Source organism: Panthera pardus, unplaced genomic scaffold (genome assembly GCF_024362965.1).
Source record: "Panthera pardus isolate Hobbes unplaced genomic scaffold, ASM2436296v1 HiC_scaffold_16, whole genome shotgun sequence".
NCBI classification, from domain to species: Eukaryota; Metazoa; Chordata; class Mammalia; order Carnivora; family Felidae; genus Panthera; species Panthera pardus.
This window is the reverse complement of record NW_026526721.1, coordinates 28,806,121-28,829,606: the sequence shown is the minus strand read 5'-3', so window position 1 is coordinate 28,829,606 and position 23,486 is coordinate 28,806,121. Positions and strand designations below refer to the sequence as shown.

Here is a 23,486-nt window from a genome sequence, read left to right as displayed (position 1 = left end):
GATATTTATTTCTAGAAATAAGAAAACATAGAATTCATATAAGATGTTGTAGAAATTCCCAACTTCAGTTTCTATCTTTTAAAAATGAGAAGTCTGAAATTCAAGGAGTTTAGGTATCATACTGTAAAAAAAGACAAAACCCAGCCAAGTTCTGAGATGTTTCCCTTCAGATTCAGGTTCAGATAACTCGAACCTCTCAGTGTTGTAGTTCTAGATGTGACACTTGTTTCTGTGACTTGCTTAACTTCTCTGTGCCTCAGTCTTTTTATCCCCAAGATAAAGGGATAATTATACTATCTTCCTCATAGGGATACTCTTGAGAATTAAGGGAAAAATTTATATATATATATATATATATATATATATATATATATATATATATATTTATATATATATATATGATTTAGAATAGTGCCTGCCACATAGGAAGTTAGTATTAGTGATATTAGTAAGAAGATGACAGAGATTTGGGGGACTTACCATTGTGTTTCATCAATAATCTTCACAATAATCACAATTTTCTGTAAGACTTCATTAAATTACATTTTTCCTTTAAAGACTAAAGTCATATTCCTCTTGGGCAAATAACTAGCCCTTCTGTGGAAGATCCAAAACAAGTTAGAACTCTAATTTCCAAAAAAATAATTTCTGTGGACTTATTCATTATGAAATCTCAGTTTTTATGAAGATATTACAAGATATTTCAGGCAAAGGGGAAATTATGGGTCAAGTGAAAGGACTCCCTATATTCCTGTGGATCCAGAACACAAAAATTTCTTCAACTGGTATAATCTTTCACCAAATTTCTCACTATTTAATGCATTGTTTGCTTATATGTATATAAAAGCACTCACCATCTTCCTCTCCAGCTCATGCTTTAAAGCGAGTCAGTGTAATCAACTCCAGAACTATACTGAAAGACCAAATCTTGGAGCAAAATGATAGGTGAGTATTAGGATGATACCAAGCTCACTGGGATTATGGACTAATTACAATTTTTTAAACATTTAAAATGCATCCTTTATAAAGGATCTACACATTATAATGGCTACAAAAGTACTTAGTGGTTTCCAAATTTTGAACTATAGGTTAGATGGATGTGTCTCAGTTTTTAAGTGAGATGGATGTGACTTAGTTTGGGGAAGATATGCTCATTAGACTCTCAGTAACTTCTAGACAAATTCTAGTAGAAGAGTTGTGTGTGTGTGTGTGCACTAAAAATATCTCCAACCTATAGCATTCATATGCACTGCTGATGTAAATGGGAAAATAAGCTTGAGACGTGAAAATTCTACAATGGACTGGGATGATTATCAGGCCAGGATATGTAACCTAGAAATACAGACTTGGTGTAGGAATTGAAGAATCTGTTTGCTAAGACAAAAGGAAGGAAAGAAGGAAGGAAGAAGGAGAGGGAGAAAAGTGGGGAAGGAGGTATGAAGGGAAACAGGGAAGGAGGAAGTGAAAGAAGGATGGGAGAAAGTGAGAGAGAAAGAAAAATAATACAACGTTGACCCTGATTGGATTTTGTTATATTACACTTCTTTTTTTGTAAGTTTCCAAAATGAGCAGTAATTGAAGCTTATTATCCTAATCTGTTATTTGCTCCAAATTTCCCCACAGCAGTTGCAAATAGGAGCCTGAAAGAAGAAAAAGAAATAATAGGAATAAAAAGATTAAAAAGTCGGTGCCAGAATTATAAGGAGCGGTCACTCAGGAAGATTGCTAAAATGGAGAATTGGAATGGATTATAGGGAAGCAAGCACTTTGGGATCCAGTAGCTTAGAAATTTGTAGATTTGACTTTCAATTAAAAAAATGGACCTTAAAATAAATGGAATTTATTTATTTATTTTGAAAAGCGTGGATATCCCTAAGGATGTGTGGATGATGTGAACATTACAGGTTTCAGTTTTGCCTCCGTGACAGATTCAGCTGACTCAATAGATCAACTAAATCATTCTCCCAGATATTATGGCTTGCTCACCCAACCTCTGTAGGTCTTGTTCCAATGTTACCTTATGAATGAAGACTTTAGGTTTAGTCACCCTATTTTAACATAATACTTCCTCCCCTTTCCTGGCTTAATTTTTTTCCCCATAATTCTTATTAATTTTCAGTATACTGGAAAACTTACTTACTTTTATTTTGTCTTTCATTTCTAGGTTTTAAGCTGTAGGACAGCAGAAATTTTTGTCTATTTGTTCATTGCTTTATTGCCATCTAAACAAGTTTCAACTAAACCCTGAGTAGCATATAAGCTGATGTTCAATAAATATTTTGTTGGATGGATGAATAAGTAACTGAAGTCTGAAAGAACACTCAGTGATTTTAATCCATCATTTGTTCTATGTTATTTTTTTGAGCATTATAACAATAGCTTTCATTTAAATGAGTGCCAGTTTTTAAGCATCCCTAAGAGAAGCAAATCCAGGAGCACTGAACCAGACTTTGAAATTTATGTGCTGTAGGATCTACACATCTCTGATCATTAGGAGAATTTTCACCTGTGTGTAGTTTCACTGGCAGCCAAATTGTAACTGGTTTAAAAGCTTAAAACTTAAAAATCTATAAGGATTGTTGTAAACTTAATCATACCCTTCTCTCTATAATAAATCAATTTCTCTTATTTATAAAATCACTGTCAGTCATAATATCTAAATTGAACCCCTCATAGTTTTTGTGAGTCACCTTTGGGAAATTTCTACTTAAAATAAGAATCCCAACCCCCATAAAAATACCCTTACAGAATTGATTTCTAAACATTTCTCAAGTTGTGGAGACCCAAACTGAAGCCAGCATTCTGAAACTTCCTTCTCCAGTAATGAGTACATTGAGAAGATGGCCTCAACTCCAATATGTCATATTCTTATCAACACAGCCCACTATCAAGCTTCCTTTTTAATGACTATGATAAAAATGTCATTGAAGGTCCATAAATTCCCCCATGCTAATCTTTTCTTGTTTGTCACCATAGTAATTAAATCATTTTTTATTTTGTGTTTGAGAGACCAGAGGCCTATTTTAATTTTTCCAAAATATGTGCATGTTTGGCTACTGCCTATGTATTTCCTAGTTTATTATTTTCTGTGCTACTTCCCATTCTTGCTTTCATTTTTTTTTTTATCTGCTTTACTATTTGGTAAGATAATATTACATGGAGAAAATTTCCTGACTTTTCAACCTAATTTTCTATTTTTAAGAATTACCCAAATTTCCATTAGTGCAGCATTAAGATAGACTAGGGGTTGGAAGATACACAGAGGCAGGAACTATACAACAGCAAGAAACTCTCTACAATGGAATGTACAGAGAGAGAATACAGTGAGTCTTCTTCATGGAAGAATTCATGGGGATAATGGCTAATTGCCCATCGGGAGGTAGGTGAAAAGGAAGGGAGTTGGACTAAATAATGTCTGAGAATCCCTCCCCCCGCTGAAATTTAAGGCTTAGAATCATTTTCTGATGTTAATTCAGATTTCTAATAGGGACTAAAATAATTTGAACTGTCTCCACATTTTTTTTCACTTTTTGGTTTAAAGTTACCTGGTATATATTAATTATTTTTTTTTAAATATTCCTTAATATCTTCCACAAATAAATTAAATTAGGAGTGTTATTTCAGTACCTAGACTGCCCCCTTTCTGTCTTTCATGTCAGACTCTTTTCATCACTTTAATCCTCCCATGCACATTCCAGACTTTGCAACTGCATGCTCAGTTCAAGAATAATGGTTTCAGTATGTTAATTCTATATCTTTTATACAAAAATATGCAGACGGGTATTGTGCCAACTTTCCTGAGGGTTTCTGAAGGACAACACGAAACTCATTTTTAAAACTTCTCTACCAGCAAAATAATTTGCTCTTTTAAAATTCAGATAGAATCTGTTATTCACAACAAAGTGCCCCGAACTAAGTGCAGTATTTTGTGGAAAAAGAATAAATAACATTGTAGTCTGGAAAAGCAATACCCTCCTGTATAGTGTCCAATAAATTCTTGGTCTTTGTTAGTTGTGTCTAATTACGATGCTTTAATTCCCTTTTAACAGTTGGGTTTCACAGCATTTTATATCCAGCTACATTAAGAATTAATTTTTTGGCTTGATACCAATGCCAAATTTGCTTATCCAAACAGAAGCCATGCCAAGGGCTTGAAAGATGATGACAGTAATTAACCCAAATCATATACCAGGAGTTGTTCCAATGAAAGTGTCTGTTAAATAGTGTATCTTTTCCTGATGGTGAAGCTGATTGTACGGAGGCCATGTATTGCAACGTCCCACAGAATGTTTCTTGACACTAGAGCCAGAGACAGAAAGGGAAGAGCCACCAGACTGATCAAATAAAGCCTTTCTTATTCTGGTAAATAACATGGGAAATGGGGAGAAATGAGGGCACATAACTCAGTTCAGTATTTCTAGAGGTCAGTTCAATATTAGATAAATGACCTAGAACTTGGCATACTTCACGCTTCTATGTCCCTACAAGGGACAATGACAGATAGGTGAAAAGCATGACCATTGCAGCAAAAAAGTAGGAAAAAACTGCAGCCACTCTAACTACTGATTTTGTTATGTAAATCTTAATATAGTAAAGTGATAAAATATATCATCATAATATAAAATATAATGCTGTTATAGAATAATATTTTAGGTTCATTATATACTGAGCTACAAAGACCATGTATAAAATGGTTTAAAAATTAAAAATCTGTTTTAGAACAACATTTGTATTGTGATACTACACACATGTAGGGAAAAGACTGGTAATATTCACAAGCACTTCAGCACCGAATATCTCTGGAGCATAGGATTATGAATGTTCCTTCTCCTGCTTCTCTCCCTCCTCTGTTTTCCTTCCTCCTTTGCCATTACTTTTCTTCATGCTGTTAGACATTTTCCAAATGTTTCTCCAATAATACAGTTCTAGAGGAATTGACATGCACTTGGTGATTGGTTAGAAATGTGCCAAGATTAAGACAGAGGAAGTATTTGTAGCTCTTTACAAAGCCAAAGAAAGCTTTAAAGAAGGTAGGAAAATAACTGATTCAATTTAGGGTGGTGTAGAGATAAACAAGCAATGAGATGAATTGGATGTCGAATAAGCATTTTACTGTATAGATCTGGAGCTCAGGGAAGGAGTATGGACTAGAACAATCAATCTGAGAGTCACCCACAAGGAAGAAAGTTTTTGAAACTGTGGGAGTGAATGAGATTTCTCAGGAGAGTGTGGAGCATACAAAGGCAATACAGCTGGCCCTTGAACAATGTGAGGGGTTGGGGGCACCGACTCCCCATGCCGTTGAAAATCTGAGTGTAACTTTTGACTCTGCAAAAGCTTAAGTACTAATAACCTACTGTTGCTGAGAAGCCTTGCTGATAGCAAACAGTCAATTAACACATATTTTGTGTGTATTAACTGAGTCCCAGGCAAACCTATTATTTCTCTCTATTCCCTTCGATATGCAGCCTGTACTCCATGATTACCATCTCATCCAAACGATGGCAATAATGTGAAGTCTCAGGCTTTGCTTTCTTTCCATTAAACCTTCATGTTAGAACTCACATGTCAGTGCTCATCACACTTGCTTCAAAAGATCATACAGCTGTATAAATTGGTTCCACCGTGAATTAACACCTTTCCTCCACCTGGGCTCTTAATAGTGCCTAGAAATTCTTCCATGACTCTCAGAAGGGGCCCCACATCTTACTTGATGGAGAAAGTAAGGGCAGACAGGAAAGTCAATCATCAGATCTCTACATTTATCTACATCTCTACACAGCCTTTTATAGTTCTCTCCTACAGCAAACAAAGGAAATTCTTTATTAATATCCAAGAATAGCCAGATGATCTGAATTCCATTCTGTCCCATTTACTCAAAACACTTTTATTTTTTGTTTATTTATTTTGAGAGAGACAGAGAAAGACAATGTGAGCGAGGAAAGGGCAGAGAGGGACGGAGGGAGTGGGAGAGGGAGAGAGGGAGAGGGAAAGGGAGAGAGAGAGAGAGAGAGAGAGGGAGAGAGAGAGAGAATCCCAAGCAGGCTCTATAGTCAGCATGGGGCCTGACACAGGACTCCATCTCATGAACAGTGAGATCACAACCTGAGCTGAAAGCAACAGTTGGATATGTTGTATTATGTACTGTATTCTTACAATAAGATAAGCTAGAGAAAAGAAAATATTATTGAGTAAATCAAAAAGAAAAGAGAATACATTTATAGTACTGTATGTATATTTATTGAAAAAAATCTACATATAACTGTACCTGTGCACTTCTAGCCTGTGTGGTTCAAGGGTAGACTGTAATGACTAGATCTGAACCTAAGGAAAAATGAACATTAAATGGAAGACAGAAAGAAACCCAAAGAGAAACAAATGGGAGGTGGGGCAGAGAGGAGTGAGAAAATACAAATGCATGGTGGTAGGGAAGTAAAAGGAAATGTCTCTTAAACAAGGGAGTGGTCAGTGGTGATGAAAGTCATAGAGAGTTAAAGTGAAATAATTTTTAAAATATTCCATGGATACAACAATAAGTATTTTACTTATTTCATTAAGATGTTGTTGATGGAAACGCTTTCAGCCAGGTACCAGGTAGTTCAAAAAGGAAAGGTGACTTGGCAGAAAAACATTTAGCTATAAAAAAGTCATGAAGTAGGATAGTAAGTGAAGAGGGATATGGCATTGAGAGTAGAATCATTTTAGTGGTGATGGTATTGGTTTTAAGATAAGAAGAATGTGAGGTACCTGTGTGGTTCATTCAGTTATGCGTCCGACTTCGGCTCAGGTCGTCTGGCTTTGTGCTGACAGCTCAGAGTCTGGACCCTACTTTGGATTCTGTGTCTCCTTCTCTCTCTGCCTCTCTCTCTCTCTCTCTCTCTCAAAAATAAGTAAACATTAAAATAATTTTAAAAAGATAAGAATATGTTATTCTCTATAGACTGATGGGAAGGAGTCAGGAGAAGGGAAGATTAGAAAATGAAGATTAGAAGATTGTGAACAATTCTGGGTTTCTTAGATTTGCCCTAAGATGAAAATCCCTTGGATCATTTATTTGAAAGGCAAGTTTCTAGAAGGGAAATCTTATAATCTGTATTTTTAACAAGCACCATCAAGTGACTCATTGATAGGAAAGTGTGGAAACACTATAATTAATAAATGTGTTTTATAGCACCTGGCTGGCTCAGTTGGTTAGGCATCCAAATGTTGCTTTCAGCTCAGGTTATGATCTCACTGTTCATGAGATGGAGTCCTGTGTCAGGCTCCATGCTGACTATAGAGCCTGCTTGGGATTCTCTCTCTCTCTCTCTCTCTCTCTCTCTCTCTCTCTCTCTCTCTCTCCCTTTCCCTTTCCCTCTCTCCCTCCGTCCCTCTCTGCCCTTTCCTCGCTCACATTGTCTTTCTCTCTCTGTCTCTCTCAAAATAAATAAACATTAAAAAATAAAAGTGTTTTGAGTAAATGGGACAGAATGGAATTCAGATCATCTGGCTATTCTTGGATATTAATAAAGAATTTCCTTTGTTTGCTGTAGGAGAGAACTATAAAAGGCTGTGTAGAGATGCAGATAAATGTAGAGATCTGGTGACTGACTTTCCTGTCTGCCCTTACTTTCTCCATCAAGTAAGATGTGGGGCCCCTTCTGAGAGTCATGGAAGAATTTCTAGGCACTATTAAGAGCCCAGGTGGAGGAAAGGTGTTAATTCACGGTGGAACCAATTTATACAGCTGTATGATCTTTTGAAGCAAGTGTGATGAGCACTGACATGTGAGTTCTAACATGAAGGTTTAATGGAAAGAAAGCAAAGCCTGAGACTTCACATTATTGCCATCGTTTGGATGAGATGGCAATCATGGAGTACAGGCTGCATATCGAAGGGAATAGAGAGAAATAATAGGTTTGCATGAGACTGAGAGTTTCCTGGAATGTGGGACAGTTAATGCTAAAACTAAGAATATCTGGGGAAACCAGAATCATTAGTCATCCTAGAGAGCAAGGATGGTAGAAAGTTGGATTCAGGATCTGGAAGTCTAGATGGAATAAAAACCAAATGTAGTGAGAATAATTTAATGTACAATTTGGAATAGAAAAGGTTATGGCCAGAGATTGAAATGTTTAGAGTTGAGTTTTCCAAGGTGTGTTAGTTCCAGGTTATAAGATTCATGACTTAAGGACCTGACAATTGATGGTCAAAGTAGAATGCAGATGAAGGACCCTAAATATATGATGGCTCTGAAGTTGAAAAGAGATTGAGTTTAATGAGCTGTCTCTGTAAGCTATGACATCACTCAGGATGGTGGCAGAACAAAGTGGGACGGTGAGCCTGATGCCATTTTTGATAGGCCAGGAGGCAAGTAGATGAGAAGACATAGATTATGGTACAGACAGGTGGCATTAGCTTAAATAATCTAGGGATTTAGCTCAAACTTGAAGGATAATTATCTGTAGAAGAAGGAAAAAATCAGACTTACTCTTCTAACTTTAAAATATATGGGATATCAGAGAATGAACTCTCCATTTGAAGAGATTGAAGGAACAATGCTATATCATCAAGGCAGAGGAATATGCAGCAAAGCAGTTGAGAATGTATAATTTTAAGAAAATGCTTGGTCAATCTAAAACTTACAAAATGTACATTGTCTTGCTTTATCAGGCCCTCATTGGATCAAGGAAAACAATTCTCAATGAAAAAGGAAAAGATCCCTATTGGTGGGGTAAGCACCAGAATGAATATTATTATTTGTTATTAATATATATTAATGTATATGATTATATTGCATTATTAATAAATATATATTTGTCATTGAATTTGAGGAGGTTTGTTATATAATAATTCGAAGAACATACATTAAATGGAACTATTGGATATATAGTGTTGTTTAATTAGGATTACATGCTACTTAGCGATATATATTCTTGTTTACTAATGATAGTAACTAATATTATTTGAATATTTATTTTTAAGTGCTCCGGACTGTGCCAGCACTTTAGATATAGCTTATAAGGTGGCTACTATTACTATTCCAAGTTAGAGATGAGTACTCTGAAAGATATAGAAGTTAGTAACTTGACTAAGATCACATGCCTCCAGAAATGTCAAGTAGGATTTAAATCTACCTTGTCTCACTTTTAAGTACAGTAACCTAATTTTGTATCAACTTTGCTTTTAGGTGAAGTTCTCAATCATTCTGAAGTACCTCCAAGCCTTTGGCTGGCTCTGGGTGTGGCTGAGTGTGGCCAGTTATGTAGGGCAGAATTTGGTAGGCATTGGGCAGAATCTATGGCTGAGTGCCTGGGCAAAAGAAGCAAAACACATGAATGAGTTCACAGAATGGAAGCAAATAAGAAGCAATAAACTTAATATCTATGGATTATTGGGATTAATGCAAGGTAAAAAAAAAAAAAAACAAAAAAACAGCTGCTTCTCTTTTCTCTTTCTGTCCTATTCTAATGCAAGCATATGGCATCATTTTATTTCACATAAAATCTGTGCCATAATTTGCATATATTTTAGAATAATTTAAATGCATAAGTTTTTAATTCACCGTATTTGAGAAAGTAAACCAAAACTTATGTGTGTCAGCTACATGGCCCACACTAAATAATGTGTTTGTCTCATTTAGTCTTGACAAAACATTATTTATAAAGGTGTTATTATCCCTATTTTACCGCTGAGGAAACTGAGACTCATCTGCTAAGTCATTCAGGACTCAAAAGTCTTGATTACATGGCTACTCACTATATGTGTTTAAACTAATTTATTAATTCATTTAACATACATTCTAATGAAGGGACTCCTTAAACTTGGGCATGCTACTTAGATAATATGTGTAAAGCTTATAGAAAATTGCTGAGCATAAACCAAGAGTGCAGTAAGTGTTGGCCGTTACTTAACACTATACAGAATGAATACTGTGCACGAAATCCTATGGATAGAAAGTTTCAGAGGCAGGATTTGAATTCATGTCTACCTGATTCCCCAAACTTAACCACTAAATTAACATTTCCGAAAGAGTTTTACATGAAACAATAGAGAGGCTCCACAAATATAGGATTCTGTCCTCTAATAGGTCTGCAAAACTGAGAACTGTATTTTTCTGTGCATCTGAAATCTTTTTTCTTTCCTTTTGCTAAAAAGTTTGAGATACTCTTCAATAAACTGACCCATTTAATTATATTTAAACCAATGTTTCTCAAATCCATTTGACCATAGGGAAAAATTATTTTCTTGCGTTGTCCATCAACATCTTGAGCAACTTGTTTTCCACAGAATACATTTTGGAAAACTCTATACTATTATATGCTCCATTCCAAGTGAAAAGTATAATGTAACAAAATCCAGAAAGAAAAAAAATAGTCTTTCAAAAAACTTCTTAATAGTTCTGAAATGCTATGGAAACGTTAAGGAGAAAGAAAATTGAGAAAAATTCTGTGATTATAGTCAAAGATGCATAATCCAGAAAGAGGTAGGAAAAGAATGCAGATTGTAAGTAGTTGAATAATTGATGATTAAGGAGTAGATACATGTTGTCCTTCAAAGAAGTTAGGTGATTTGAAAGAGAAAATTGAAGGATATTCAAAAGTACAGTAGAAATAAAGAGAAGATTTTTTTTAAGTATAGACATTTTGTGTGTGTGTTTTATAAGAAGAAAGTAAGGCACCTTGAGGGAGAATGATAGCAAATTCAAATTAGAAAATGATGCATGGAAGTCATGCTATCTAAGGATATTCATAAGGGAAAAGACAAAGAGGGGTACATGCATTTGGGAAAATAAAATAAAGATAAAATAAAAAATACGAAACTAGGGCTTTGCTTCTCTTTCGTCCTTTCCCATCTTTATTGTGTGGCCCGAGTATTTCTTGTAGGTATCTTCATCAAAAAGTAAGCAAATATTGTGAGACAGATTTATGTGTATTTTGTCATTCTGCTAACATAATTCACTGGGGAAAGAGATGTTATATTAATGACTAAAATGAGATATAAGGACTAGCTATAGTATGGAAGATACACTATGTTTGCCTTTGAATCAGTGAGAGTCAAGTTTATTGGCTTGCAGTTTACAATTCATTGAGGAAAAAATGGATATAGCGGTCTAGAATTCTAAGCAGCTAAAGAGGATCCATATATACAAATATCTCTATATCTATGTCTATCTCATGTGCATATGAGAGTTAAACTCATATCGATCCAGGAGCTCATGTTACAACTTTCAGGGAAATTCAGTATACTTTGAAGAATATTTTAAGTGAGCAAATACCATTCCCTATACTAGACAAGGCATGCAGGTTTAGTACTCACAATTTTACTTTTGTAAAATGAGAATTTTTAAAAAAATTTTATTTAAATTCCAGTTAGTTAACATACAGTCTAATATTAGTATCAGGTGTAGAGTTTAGTGATTCATCACTTACATATAACACCCAGTGCTCATCACAGTAAGTGCTCTCCTTAATGCCCATCACCCATTTAACATGCTCCCTCACCCTCCCCTTCAGTAACCCTCAATTTGTTCTCTACAGTTAAGAGTCTTTTTCCTGATTTGCCTCTCTTTTTGTTTCCCCCTATATTCATCTGCTTTGTTTCTTAAAGTCCACATATGAGTGAAATTATATAGCATTTTTCTTTCTCTGACTGACTTATTTCCCTTAGCATCATACTTGCTTCATCCATGTCATTACAAATGGCAAGATTTCATCTTTTTTAATGGCCGAGTAATATTCCGTGTGTGTGTGTGTGTGTGTGTGTGTGTGTGTGTGTGTGTACACACCACAATGTTTTTATCCACTCATCAGCAGATGAACATTTGGGCTCTTTCCATAATTTGGCTATTGCAGATAATGCTGCTATAAACATTAGGGTGCATATATCCCTTTGAATTACTATTTTTGTAATCTTTGCATAAATACCTAGTAGTGCAATGCTAGATCATAGGGCAGTTTTCTTCTTAACTTTTTGAGGAACCTCCATACTGCTTTCCAGAGTGGATGCACCAGTTTGCATTCCAAACAGTGCAAGGGGGTTCCCTTTTCTCCACATCCTCACCAATACCTGTTGTTTCTTGTATTGTTGACTTTAGCCATTCTGACAGGTGTGAGGTGATATCTCATTGTGGTTTGATTTGTATTCCCCTAATGATGAGTGATGTTGAACATCTTTTCATGTGTCTCTTGGTCATCTGTCTGTCTTTGGAAACATGTCTGTTCATGTCTTCTACCCATTTGTTAATTGGACTCTTCACTTTTGTGGGGTTGAATTTTATAAGTTCTTTATAAATTTTGTATACTAACCCTTTTCCAGATATGTCATTTGCAGATATCTTCTCCAATTTCATAGGTTGTTGGAATTGTTCATTTTGCTGATTGTTTCCTTCACAGTGCAGAAGCTTTTTATTTTGATATAGTCCCAATGTTTTATTTTTGCTTTTGTTTCCCTTGCCTCAGGAGACATCTAGTAAGAAGTTGCCACATTTTATATCAAAAGGGTTACTACCTGTGTGCTCTAGGATTTTGATGGTTTCCTGTCTCACATTTAGGTCTTTCATTCATTTTGAATTTATTTTTGTGTATGGTGTAAGGAAGTGGTACAGTTTCATTCTTTTGCATGTTGCTGTCCAGTTTTCCAAACACCATTTGTTGAAGAGACTGTCTTGTTTTTAATTAACTATCCATAGACACAGGAAATATTTTGTAATGAAGGCAATAGATTATGCACAGCATAATCAAAAGATTTTTTCTTGATTGGTGTTTTGTGTAGAGTGGTCTTCAGTCATTAAAATATGAATCTTCTCTGTTTTTTCTTTATTTTTAATTTTTTGCATTAAAAATTAAAATTTTCTGAAGATTTGTTATTAGATGCAATTATAAGTTATCTATAAGTAGGGTGAGCCTAAGAAATGAAAATGCCTAATTTCTAATTTTTTTCAGTAGACTATAGCTGCATCTTATGGAATCTTGTCCAATCAAGAGCAGGCTATATTCACTGACATCATCATAGCTCACAAAATAAAAAAGCTGATGGGGGCAGAGGGGTGGTTAAAGCATAAACAGCATTGTCATATGTTATTACCACAGGCCTCTTATGAATTATATAAATGTTAACATTCAAAATAAGCTAGAGTTCGAAGCACAATGTTAGATCTATATTTTATAACAATAATAAAACTCTTACCTTATTTTCTACAAAAGAAATATTTCTGGACATCTTTTTTTCCCTGGGTCCCAGCTATTTGCCTTAGAATCTCTAGGACACTCTGAACATCTCTTATCTATTGTCTTTTATGCCTTACCTTTCTCCAATCCAATGTGAAAATATAGGCACCTTATTTTCAAAGTGCAATGTGTTTTTTTTATTTAAATTCTTATTTATTTTTATTTTTTGAGAGAGAGAAAGAGAGAGCTCATGTGCAAACAGGGTAAGAGGCAGAGGGAGAGAGAAAGAATGAGAGAGAGAGAGAGACAGAGAGAGAGAATCCCAAGCAGGCTCCATGCCCAGCATGGAGCTCACCTGGGGCTTGATCTCATGACCCTGGGATCATGAACAGAGCTGAAATCAAGAGTCGGACATTCAGTCGACTGAGCCAGCCAGACGTCCCCAAAGTGCACTGTTTAGAGTACACTGCTGTTTCTAGTTTAACATGAGTAAGTGGATCATCTACTTTACTTACCTCACAAAATACCACTGAAATGACAGTGAATAAATATAAAAGGAAAGACTTCAGAAGATTTCAGAGTGATAAAGTTTTACATAAGCAGTTATTATACTGATAGATAATCAAGGGTAGAGGAACCTGTAGATATGGGAGAAGCTGTAACAGAAGAGGGAGTTGTTCCTTTGAGCAGTGGATAAACACTAAACTCATGGTCATGGGTAGAGAACAGGATTGAATTGCATGGAAATAATCAAAATAATTCACTAGACCATTGTTCTCCTCCCATTAGCCTCTCCTACAACACCCACCACCGTCACCAATGTGCACAGCAACTGTCATTGTAGTAATACAATGAAAACTAGAAAGTTGATATACAAAGAGGAAATGAGGGTTTCTAGTGTGTGTGACATACATAGAAGAAATCCTTAAATGGCTTTTGGAGAAGCTCCAGCCTACGTGTCTATATTCCAGTATTCCAGACTCTTTGTGTCACACCTACCCAATTTTGTGGAATTTGAAGCAATCTCTTCCATTCAGAGGGAAAAAATGTTGGGGGAAATTAATGTGTGCAATAGCAGAAGGAAACCATCAGGTACCTCTATTAATTAACCATGTGTTTATTTCATATGTTTAAACTGATAATGATGGATGATTTTGCATTTTAATTAAACCAACAGTATAAATAACAGCTAACAAATCAAGCAATGGAGTTTAGTAATGAAACAATCCTATTTGAAATAGAAGCTTAAAATGTCAAATTAGTATCTTCAGAGATTCAAAATACTATATCCACAAAGCCAGTGCAAAAATGTGCTGAAAAAAGTTCAATCATAGACAGAAAATACTTGAAACATTTAAAGAATTTAAAGAGATTATACAAGTGTGAGAAGATATGTTAGAAGACATTTTCCCAGAAGTACAACATAAAAAATATAAATCGAAATGATAACTAAGAAAATAAAGGGAATAATCCAGGAAGTTCAACATTCACATAATACATCTTTCAATAAATGCAGGTGAAAATGGTCAAATTCACAATATTTAGCATTTCCCAAAACTGAAGAATGCAAGTGTTCTGATCTTGCAACCATTCCAGGTTAGAGTGGAAAGTGAGAGGGTTCCAAAAGAGTAGATGATGCTGCAAAACAGGAGAGGGCTAAATACGATGAAGGAAATAGAATATCTGATGAGTCTGAATATATTTGGAAAAGATTTGCTGACAATTGAAGTGTTTGGGAATGAATTAGTGCTTGTTGCATAGAAAACTAAGAATATGAAAAAAGAGTGGTACAACCATAATAAATTTCGTTAACTTCATACATAATGTATGTTTGGTGGCAATATAAACATTGGATATTTATTTGAGGAAAGAGGGTAACAACCTGCTTTTGAAAGGGAAAGAAGGAAGTATGGGGGAGTGAGGTAGGAAAAAAAAAGAAAATGTATAAAGTTATAAATCACTTAACAGCAGCATATATTATTTAAAATATAAAGGAATTAGTTAAAATAATTTAAGATGATCAGGGTTAACTATCATTCTTTTGTTTTGTTTTAAACACACTTCCAAGGATATAAGAATTATGCTGGCATCACACTTTTGTTAGCAATTTTGTGTATTAGAGAGCAGTGGAGCAACCCTGTATCCCCCATGACTCAGAACAAACTAGCATAAGTAACATGGGAATTTATTGACTCCCCAGACTGAAAAGTCTAGGCATAGGTCATTATACACACTGCAGATGAAGTGTCCACTATTCTTTACGAACTCTACTTGTTGTCCTCATTGGCTTAATTCTCAGGCTTCACATGATGATGGAAATGTTCTCTTTCAAAGAACTTCCTTTGAAGTTCATAGAAATTCATAAAATTTTACTCCTTGAAACAATTTGAATCACATATCCATCCTTGACCAATCACTGTAACGAAGCATGACTTCTTTTAGCCCTATAAGTTCTCCATTTTGAGAATTCTTTGTCCTTTCATTTCCTCTCCCACATGGATAGCCTTCTATGAGCTTGTCTCTTTCTTGTCATGCTTTGTCAAATGCAAGTAACAATAGTCGATAGATAAAGCTAGATGCTTATTATTTATATGTCTGCCTTTTCAGCTGTGGCAAGAACAACTCTTCCACCAACCAAATCTCAGTAGCTTAACAGACCAAAAAAAAAACGTGTTCATTGTGGGTCAAGTAAAGGACTACACTTGTTCTTGTGACCCAAGTTGAAGAAGCAATCCAACCACCATTATAAATGTTAGCAGGCACTGTACGAGGAATAAACGTGAGCAGTTCTGGTACCAACAATTAAATGCTTTAACCTGGTATTATGTGTTGTTTCTCCCTCAACTTGTTCTTCAGAACCCTTGATATGGTCCCCTACATCACAAGGAGGCCAGAAAGGACAACTCTACCATGGACTAGAAGCTAGGAGAACTGAAATTATTTGGCTAGCAGCACCAGTGACTACCATATTGTCCCATGGGACATCACGAATAGGTTGCTAGAATTCTGCGAACCTGGTTGATCTGCTATATTTTGTTCATTACTCCAGAATCTATGCCCATGAATAAGGAGAGTTCTTCTTTGATAGGATTGCAACCCATCAGAGTGTCTGTATTTATTATAAATGCACCATTTACATCTATACTTAGTTTGATCCACAGTCACACGTTAAGTTTGTGCTTTGAGTTTTCCATTTAAAAAACGCTATGATAAACAATACTTTGAGAATTAAAATATAAAATTCCTTAAAAAGGTTAACATGCCCTTGATAACAATTTGTTTTTAGGTCTCTTTGTCTGCTCTGGAGCCTATATACTCACTCGAGGGTCCCTGGCTGCCTCTCGAACATTGTATGCTCAGCTATTGGATAATGTGCTACACCTCCCGCTCCAGTTTTTTGAAACCAGTCCTATAGGCCAGATAATCAATCGGTTCACCAAGGTTAGTAAAGCTGTACCTTATTGAATAGCATGCTTAAAAATGATGATCCATATTTAATACCTTGCAATAGCATTTTTTAAATTTTTAAAAATTTTTTTTTAGTGTTTATTTTTGAGACAGAGAGAGACAGAGCATGAGTGGGGGAGGATCAGAGAGAGAGGGAGACACAGAATCTGAAGCAGGCTCCAGGCTCTGAACTGTCAGCACAGAGCCTGACATGGGGCAAAGAGCCTGACATGGGGCCCAAACCCTTGAACTGCGAGATTATGACCTGAGAGCAGTTGGACGCTTAAGCAACTGAGCCACCCAGGCACCCCTTTGCAATAGCATTTGCAAAAAAAAAAAAATCACCCTGAAAAGATGGGATTATGTTTAGTATAGATTTTCTTGGTATTTTATTTCTAATTCTTGGGATATTTATAATTGATGTATAGCAGCATCACATCTTACACACATAATCAAAATAACCCTTGAAAATTGCTGGAAGAATCCAAAAAGTATATGTGCTCTGGTGTCTACAACTCCAATTCTTGTATATATTTAGCTTGAGAATCACTAATTTAAGCTGAGAAGGTAAAGAAAATTTAAGTCTTTATGGAGACATTTGTATTTTAAGCATTCTGCTTTTAAGAAAACTGTCAACTCACTTATGGTGAATGTGGGAAGGGGTATAGCTTCCCAGAGTGTCTCTGCTTACCTCCAGGATTTTCCCCATTATATTCACTATTTTTTTTAATGTTTATTTATTTATTTTGAGAGAGAGAGAGAGAGAGCATGAGCAGGGGAAAGGCAGAGAGGGTGAGAGAGAGAATCCTAAGCAGGCTCCGTGCTAAGCAGAGCTTGATGCAGGGCTGAATCCCTGGACAATGAGATCATGACCTGAGCCAAAATCAAGAGTTGGTCACTTAGCCAGCTGAGCCACCCAGATGCCCTGGGAAGGTGTGTTCTAAAGACAGGCAGGAAACTACATACGGATATGATGCTCTTACCCTATTTGGTTCATGAGATAATCAGGAAAATCCCAAAGCAAGACTTAGATTTAATAAAATTCCACCTCCACTCTTTGTGTCAATTTTGTTACAAACTGATTAGTTGATCCCTTAAGGTTGGATGTCTTCCTATTCCCTGGGATTTCATAGGTCATACCTTATACCATAGATTTGACAACATAAATTTGATTAACTTATATGTGAATTGATGCATGACCTTCCTATGTTCTCTCTCTCTCTCTCTTTTTTAAAAGTTTATTTTGAGAGAGAGAGAGAGAGAGAGAGAGAGAGGAGGGGAGGGGCAGAGAGAGAAGAGAGAGAAAGGGAGAGAGAGACAATCCTTAGCAAGCTCCACACTGTTGTGGGGAGCCCGATGTGGGGCTCAAACTCAGGAACCTGAGCCGAAGTTGGACAATTAACTGACTGAGCCACCCAGGCACCCCCGCTATGTTCTTCTCTCATTCCCATTGTCCACTTCCATCTTTCAGTTTCTAATTTTGTAAATGAAAATTATTTTGTTTTCCTGCCTTTTGTGATGTTGACAGGACCCAGCTAGCCAAGAAGGCCACTGAATGTGTTCTTGATGGATAAGAATGGCCCAGGAGTATTTTACATTTTTTAAGTAGTGACTAGTGCTAGGCCAATGCTCCTGAACACCCAATCACTGGGGTTTGGACTCTTTTTTAAAATCTTTTTAAGCAGAGTCTGACATCAGTCACATAAACTAAGTGCTGTGTATTTGTCACTGGGAAATACACATTGCTTGATCATAGGCATTTTGTTACTAAATACCCTCTTAACTATTACAACTGACTACAGGGGGAAAATATGTAGGGATAGATTGGGGAGGGCAAAGACCATGTAGTTAGACGTATTCAATCATCATATTGTCACATCCAGGTATTTTTAAAATTTTTACATTGAATGATATATTTCTTCTTCTTCTCATTCTAAACCATGAAAAGTTAAAAATATAGTGACCTGATATCAATTTTTTAGGACATGTTTATAATTGATATGCGTTTCCATTACTACTTACGGACCTGGGTGAATTGTACATTGGATGTTATTGGAACAGTTTTGGTCATCGTAGGAGCTTTACCACTCTTCATTCTGGGGATTATTCCCTTGGTTTTCCTCTATTTCACTATACAGGTAAGTACATGGACTTTTATGTGTATTAATAACAGAAGTTCACAGTCAATTATAGGTTCAAGCCCACTTCAATTGCCTGTTAGTTCAAGTTCTCCAAAAAGTAGATTCCAAGAAAGGATTCCATATAGTAGAGTATGACTAGAGAATGCCTGAAAAAGATAGAGGAGAGGGAGCCAAGGGGTGAGCCCTCAGACAGCAATGCATGTCTGATTCCTGTGAGGGAGAGAAGAGGATTGGGTAGGGAAAATCTTGGATTACAGGACAGTTCCATGAAAGATTCATCAAATGGATGGGGAATCTACAACCAATGTCACCCATTGGAGTATTCCATGTGTCCCCGAGATGGGCCTGCTCTAGCACCCCTGCCATCCCCACTCATTGCCTGGAAACAACCTGTGGGTAACATGGCCTCCATGCTTAATAGAGTGGTAGATGCCAGGGCAGCAGCTGGACTGACAGTCAGCTGTTCTCCCTGCAGCTGGAGAACTGAGTTGTGCATTTTTATGGTCACCACAAAATCTATATGGTATTTGCATTTTAGCAGAAAGTTAATTTGTCTGTAAATCCAAGAGAGAAACAGATGCTGCCTTTTTGTCCTGTTATCCCTGATATCGGCAAAGTACTCCTAGAAGAACTAAACAGATCTCTCATGACATGATATATATCTTTATATTCCAATTAAAATGTGGTCAACCACGTTCCAAAATTATGTCACTGTGAGACTACAGTGTAAAATGAAATTTATTTTTTAATGAGATGTCTTAACACATATTTAATTTAAATACGAAAGTATTTTGAGGCTGTTTACATGAAAGGATGCAGTTCTTGTAGTTCAGTGCTTTCCCAAAACCCAAGTTTTAAAATTCGCATTGGAGTTTAATCTGCCCAAACCAGAATGTTAATCATTTTCTTATTTCTACACCTTTGTGATTATTATTCCTCCTACTTTCTATGTTTTCCCTGTTTTCTCTGCCTGACTGGATGTTACTTACCTTTCATGGCCTAGGTCATATTTCATTTTCTGTGTGAATGAAGCATTCTTTACCAAAATAGTGCAAAGAGATGAGACTCATTCAGGTATTATTGATTTATTATACTACTAGTATTATAGGCTATTTTTAGACCACAAATTATCTCTCCAATGAGATTGTAAGTCTTCTAGGGAAGACAACTACATCTTAGGGCTAAAAGAAACAAATCTAGACCATGAAGGATGGTACTGATGGTACGATTGTACCTGCTTAAAAAAAAAAACAACGCTCATATGACAAAAGAAAATTTATGTGATAGTCTTGTGGTTGGTAAACTATAACAGGGTGACCAGGAGTGGAAACGATCTAGAAACCATCTCTTGTTAGGGGACACTGTATGGAGTGAGCCCTGAATATGAATTCAAGAGCCTCAAATTCTAATTACTTTCCTGACTTTTATGTTTGGCACATCACTTCCCTTTCTAGGCTTCATTGATCCCCCCTATAAAACAGGAGTTTTGTTTTATATCAGTGCTACTCAAAGTATGGTCCCTAGACCTATGGGAGATACCCCAGACCTATTGAATCAGAATCTTTGGTTGTACCTCTTTTTTAAAAAAATCACATCTTAATGTATACATATATAATTTTTATTTGGTAATCACATTCTAATAAAACTGGGAGGAAATAAAGAATCTATCATGGTGAGGCCCACAGTCTGTGTTTTAACAAGCCTTCCAGGTGATTTTTATTAAAGTATGAGAAGCATTGATCTAGATCAATAGTTCTTAAACTAAATACTCTAGATAGATTCGTGGAAGAACTCCAGTGCTTTTGCAATTCGTTGAAATTTCCTGAAAATTTCTTTATGACAATCTCTTAAGTCCCCTTGCAATCCCAGAATGCCATAATCCTTCCTCTGTGTTCTCCAGGGCACTTAACACAGAGCAGAGCTGGTAGACTGCAAGTTGACAGGCCATATGGAGTTTCCGATATGTTTTTGTCCGGCCTGCTCAGTGTTTTTTACTAAAATGAAGACATTTTAAAATCAGTGATTTTACATAAAACTCCAAGCCCAAAGATTTTTCTTGAAAACATTGCAAAATGTGGTAATTCTTGATTTTCATTTCCGGTGTGTTGTGATTATCTGGGGCTGGTGAATGATGGTCCAGTTAACTAGGACATGCTCCCTCCAGCCCTCCAGTCTCTGCCCATCCCAATTATTCTCAACCAAGTTGGAGGGGAAGTAGCCAATTATACTTGTGGCTGCACTGGAGGGAAGTGCTTGTAGACCAGAAAAATGAATATTTTTTCCATAATTATATTTAGGAAAAAAAATAGTATTGTTTGTATACTTGACTAACTTCCTTCACTTAATGGGTTCACTCCCTGGTCACATTTCCAACATGTGACATAGAGCTTTTTCCACAGCAGGTACTCAGTAATGGTTGTTTGAAAAGATTACCAAAGTGGAACCTTGCCCACCTCTGTTCTAGTTGTGCTGTCCAGAATCTGGGTTTTTTACTGTGCCAAGGGTGTATTCATTTCTTAGAGCTCCTGTAACAAATTTGGTAGCTTAAAACAACAACAAAAAAATTATTCTTTCACAGTTCTGGAGGCCAACAGTCCAAAATCAAGGTGTACATAGGGTTGGTTCCTTCCGGAGCCTTTGAGGGAGAATTGGTTTCATGCTTCTCTCCTGGTTCTGGTGGCTGTTCGCAATGCTTGGCATTTTCCCTGGTTTATGCACACATTTCTCCAGTCTCATCCTCACATGGCTTCCTCCCTGTGGCTTTATCTTCTCCTTTTCTGTCTCTTATGAGGACACTCAGAGTTGGGCTTAGGGCCCACCCTAAATCCAGGATGATCTCATCCGGAGATCCTTAATGACATCTGCAAAGATTCCATTCCCAAATAAAGCCACACTCACAGGTACTGGAGACTGAACTTGAACTTCACTTTTTGGGGTCTTGTCATTTTCAAACTATGGAAGCAATTTCTGCTCCATCTTTCCAACTGCCTTTTTCTGTTTTCCGGTTAGAGATACTACGTAGCAAGCTCTCGGCAGATTCGACGATTGGCAGGAGCCTCTCGCTCTCCTATCATTTCCCACTTTAGTGAGACTTTATCAGGGGTGTCCACTATCCGGGCATTTGGACACGAACAGAGGTTTATCCAGCAAAACAAAGAGGTGGTGAATGAGAACTTGGTCTGTTTCTACAATAATGTAATTTCAAACAGGTAAGTGAGAGCAATATACCTACCTCAAGACCAGTCTCTTTTAAGATGTCTTGTGCCCTGACTTCTAAACAGAAGGAATGTTTTGCAACGGCATTTCATGAAATTATTAAAAAAAGAAAAAGAAGAAAGCCTTAACTGTTTCTAATATTTAATGGACATTTAAGTTAAAATGTATCTGTTCATATTCATATAAAAGTACACACTACTTTACATGAAAATAAGGTCCCAAGTTTCTTGAAGGTCATATAGGATGCTATTGGAATTTCTAGAGATATGACTCTGTTATATTCTATATTTGTAGAATATGTTCTATTTGCAAGCAATACTTTATAATAGTTTAAATTTGAGATCATCATTTTACATAAAGAGGAAAGTGAAATATTAAATAATAGCGGGGCACATATAACTTTTGGAGACTAATGTTACCATAGAAAAAAGGATATGTAATCGGAAAGGTGATTGATTTTCTAATAGGATTTTAAAATACGACGCATCATTTTAGCTGGTGTTCTTTTTTGATTTTTTTATTCTGATTAAGTTTTAAAACAAAGTTCTGCAAAAGTAAAGTGTTTTTATGCAAAGGAATCCTTTAATGTATCATCACTGCAATCGTCCTATTTTGACTGAGTTCTTAGGAAAAGAAAGCAGCTATTGATGTTTATTTTACATTTCCCAGAGGAGAGTTCAGACCAAGTACACCAAAAATCTTGCATCTCAGTTGAAGAATATTTTCCATTATCACAGGTGGCTGTCTGTTAGACTTGAATTCCTTGGCAACCTAATGGTATTTTTTGCTGCACTGCTTGCTGTGCTGGCTGGCAGTTCGATAGATTCAGCAATAGTTGGCTTGTCCATATCCTATGCCCTAAATGTAAGTAATAATGATTTTGTGGTATATGATATGTTTATAATGCAATTAATTAAACTATCCTCTCCTTTGCCTGTCTGAATTATAGATTGTATTAACTAAGTAATGAGAGACAAATCTGGATTGCCCTGGAGGCTCATTTCTTCCTCTGTTGCTACTAGCAGGAAGCTGGCTCAGCAATACTAAGTCAGTTCACAGAGAGAACAGGCTGAGTGCTAAAAGACCAGGAAACTCCTGCTGTTACACAGTTACCCAGAAGTTTCTTGTTCTCCTATCTTTATGGATTTATAGCATGTAATGGGGGGGGGGGGAGGGGGCTCTCTCCACTGTGGCCTGCCAATCCAGTTTGCCCAGTCTAACCAAGGAGATAATGCAAACTCTGGGGAGAGTACATGCTCTCCTTCTTTGCTTGTAAGTTTTTCCCTAATAAGCCCTATTTTATATTACATTGAAAAGTACTAGTGGTATGAGTGTGTTCTTGCCCTCTTTGTAAAATAGGATATTCCTTAAATTACTTAGTATAATTACATATTATTAGAGGATAAGTCTAGATGATGTGGGTACTTGCCCTTCATCCCTTTTCCAAAAACCTTAATTAAGGCCAGTTGCATTTCAGAATTCAGAACTTAGTCTTGTAGAAAGGAAATAATGACACATATACCATAGTCAAGGT

The 23,486-nt window shown here is 36.3% G+C and overlaps 1 protein-coding gene across 5 annotated transcripts in view; it reads left to right on the top strand.

Moving 5' to 3' along the window:
* LOC109277827 (multidrug resistance-associated protein 1-like) overlaps positions 1 to 23,486 on the top strand; it is an 88,036-nt gene that overhangs the window by 53,483 nt on the left and 11,067 nt on the right. For all 5 annotated transcript variants that reach the window (XM_019467745.2, XM_019467742.2, XM_019467748.2 and 2 more), the window contains 7 exons: positions 870 to 945; positions 8,653 to 8,713; positions 9,170 to 9,389; positions 16,435 to 16,589; positions 18,578 to 18,733; positions 21,746 to 21,945; positions 22,690 to 22,816. In XM_019467745.2, coding sequence (XP_019323290.2) covers positions 870 to 945; positions 8,653 to 8,713; positions 9,170 to 9,389; positions 16,435 to 16,589; positions 18,578 to 18,733; positions 21,746 to 21,945; positions 22,690 to 22,816 — 995 coding nt within the window. The remainder of the gene's footprint in view (positions 1 to 869; positions 946 to 8,652; positions 8,714 to 9,169; positions 9,390 to 16,434; positions 16,590 to 18,577; positions 18,734 to 21,745; positions 21,946 to 22,689; positions 22,817 to 23,486) is intronic.